At 43.2% G+C, this 2643-nt stretch overlaps 1 protein-coding gene across 1 annotated transcript in view; it reads right to left on the bottom strand.

Moving 5' to 3' along the window:
• Positions 1-1079: 1079 nt before the first annotated feature.
• The window catches only part of LOC107684585 (choline O-acetyltransferase-like), a 19514-nt gene continuing 17950 nt past the window's right edge, over positions 1080-2643 (bottom strand). Inside the window, exon 17 of the mRNA XM_016480880.1 lies at positions 1080-1370. Coding sequence (XP_016336366.1) covers positions 1080-1370 — 291 coding nt within the window. The remainder of the gene's footprint in view (positions 1371-2643) is intronic.

Here is a 2643-nt window from a genome sequence, read left to right as displayed (position 1 = left end):
ACACACACACACACACACACACACACACACACACACTCACTCACACACACATGTCTGGTCAGCTATCCTTGTGGGGACTCTCCATAGGCGTAATAGTCGAAATAAGTCACACACACTCAGAAACACAGTCCAGATACATGTGTCACAGAAGTATGCAGTTTAAAAGCTGTTTTTTGCGCGTCTCTGTGGTCTCAGATGTCTGTGCTGTTATTCAGATTCAGACGTGTTGAGTTTCACTGATAAACTCCTCAAACTGCTGCTCTTCCTTCAGAGAAGCGAGTGTTTGATGCGCACCTTCATCTCATCAGTATTCTCGTCTCCATTGGGTCACCTTCAGGCCCCGCCACTTACGCTCTTAACTTTATTACTGTCCAGCAGAATTAATTAGGGCTGTGTGAGCCGGCAGGAGTCGCTCCGCTAATGCACGGGGCCACGACTCTCCTTTATTAAACCGTCCCAGCCCTGCGTCTCGTCCCTCTCTCTCTCTCTCTCTAAATCATGCTCCCGCTCGGCTAAAATTGATCTTCTTGTAGCTGTACTGAAATTTGCCAAAGTGGCCTGGGCTAATTGAATTGCGGTTGATTGCGGAGCGTCTGTCCGCTGTCAGGGCAGCATTAGAGCAGATATGGAGATGCGAGTGAGTCCCGATACGAATCTCCAGCTGGGAAACCGAAGGCCAATGGCAGGTGTGTCCCTCATTGAAACATTACTGCTTTAGGTCCAGCTAACGCATGTGTTTCTGTGTGAAGGAGAAGCGCTGCTTCAGTTAGCAGCTGTAGAGTAACTCCGCTCACACAGCCCTCCAGAATCTGATCTGAATCACTTCAGTCACAGGCGTACCTGAATAAATGCCGCTGTTTGAGACAAAGGCCTGACATTAAGCCTGAGATGATAATGTTCTGCGCTGGTTTTAGCCTCAGATGTGTCCGGTGACCTTTACGCTGTTTTCTTCATTCTGTCAGAGACTCCAGCGTCGTTTACTGAAGACACTTCAGAAATACAGACAAAGGACAGACTCTCTCCAGCTTCTCCTGAAGGTCACCTGAGGAGGAATTCTTCCCAGCAGGAATGCGTTTATCTCATTTCCTTTCCAATAAAGACAATGAGCTTATCTTCGGAGTAGCTGCTCTTTTTACGCCGGATCGATGGCTGGAAGGCCGCTGCGCTGCCGGGATTCTCTTATTGGATTTGCTGGAGCTCTCGGTGGCCTCGGCTGTCCTGCGGATGACGTGAGACTGGATCTGATGATCGGCGGAGCTGCATGATGATCCTGAGACCAGTGTTTCAGAGGAGTCTGGCGCTCCAAACGCTCTGTGCTTCACAATGTCTGTCTTTAAACAGTTTTCCTGAACACTCGCCCCGTCTTCAGTCTTCAGGACAAAACAATACTGAAAAAAAACACTTTTGGTGTTCGGCTGAAAAGGTGAATAGACCGAATAAATTGTACAGAACAATTATATTTTTGGTGATGCGATCAAATAAATCAGGGTAGAGTGAGAGGCGCACTCTTTATAACGCAGCATGGAAGCATTTAAACTGTCCGAGGAAGATGTAAAAGTCATCACTAGCACCGACAGCGAGAGACTGTTTAGCGCTGCATCGATCGTTTAGCGCTGCTGTGCTCTGTTGCTGGCTACTGTATGATGACTGAAATCACGTAATTCACAGAATTATTAAATAAACTGCAGAACGTTATGTTTTCTAATACAGTATTCTGACAGCGATGATGAGCTCGTTAGCCAGGGTTCAAAATCTGCGCTGAAACAGTGTTACTCGTCAGTTGCTCCGTAACATTTTTATCAGTTTTTACAAGGCATGTGACAATGTGATACATGTGACAACCATCTTCCTAAATTCATAAAGAATCTGCTGTTGTCAACAAAAAGAAGCACTGAGGTCTTTCTGCAGGTTTCTGCCAAAATAAAAGCTCCATAAACATTCATAAATGTGTTAGTATTGTAATTTTACTGTTGTTATGTAAAATACAATAAAAATAAGACGATGATGATGATAATAATAATTACAACAGCTCTATTAATACATTTATTATAAGATTCACACATAGTGTTCAAATCTGTAATATTTTCTAATGTTTCAAAAGAAGTCTCTTCTGCTCAGCAAGGCATTTATTTGTACAGTAAAAAATACAAAAACAGTAATATTGTGAACTATTATTAGAATTTTAAATAACTGTTCTATCTGTTAAACTGTCATTTATTTCTGTGATCAAAGCTGAATTTTCAGGATCATTACTCCAGTCTTCAGTGTCACATTCAATTCAATTCAATTCAATTCAAGTTTATTTGTATATTGCTTTTCACGATACAAATCGTTGCAAAGCAACTTTACAGCAAATTACGTTTCTACAATATTTAATGGTAGCCTCCCAGTCAACAATTTGATCTCACAATGATGTCACTGCGAGCTCACATGATTCTCATGGTGTGGTCACAATGTGTGTGTCACAGTGAGCTAAAAGTGTAACCACACAGTGCACTCACTGTGTGCTCATACTATGGTCACAATGTGAGGCCACTGCACACTCACTGTGTGCTGATACTATGGTCACAATGTGAGGTCACTGCACACTCACTGTGTGCTCATACTGTGGTCACAATGTGAGGTCACTGCACACTCACTGTG

Source organism: Sinocyclocheilus anshuiensis, unplaced genomic scaffold (genome assembly GCF_001515605.1).
Source record: "Sinocyclocheilus anshuiensis isolate Anshui unplaced genomic scaffold, SAMN03320099.WGS_v1.1 scaffold401, whole genome shotgun sequence".
Classification (NCBI taxonomy): Eukaryota; Metazoa; Chordata; class Actinopteri; order Cypriniformes; family Cyprinidae; genus Sinocyclocheilus; species Sinocyclocheilus anshuiensis.
Note: the sequence above shows the minus strand (reverse complement) of the source record. Positions and strands in the feature narration are given on the sequence as shown.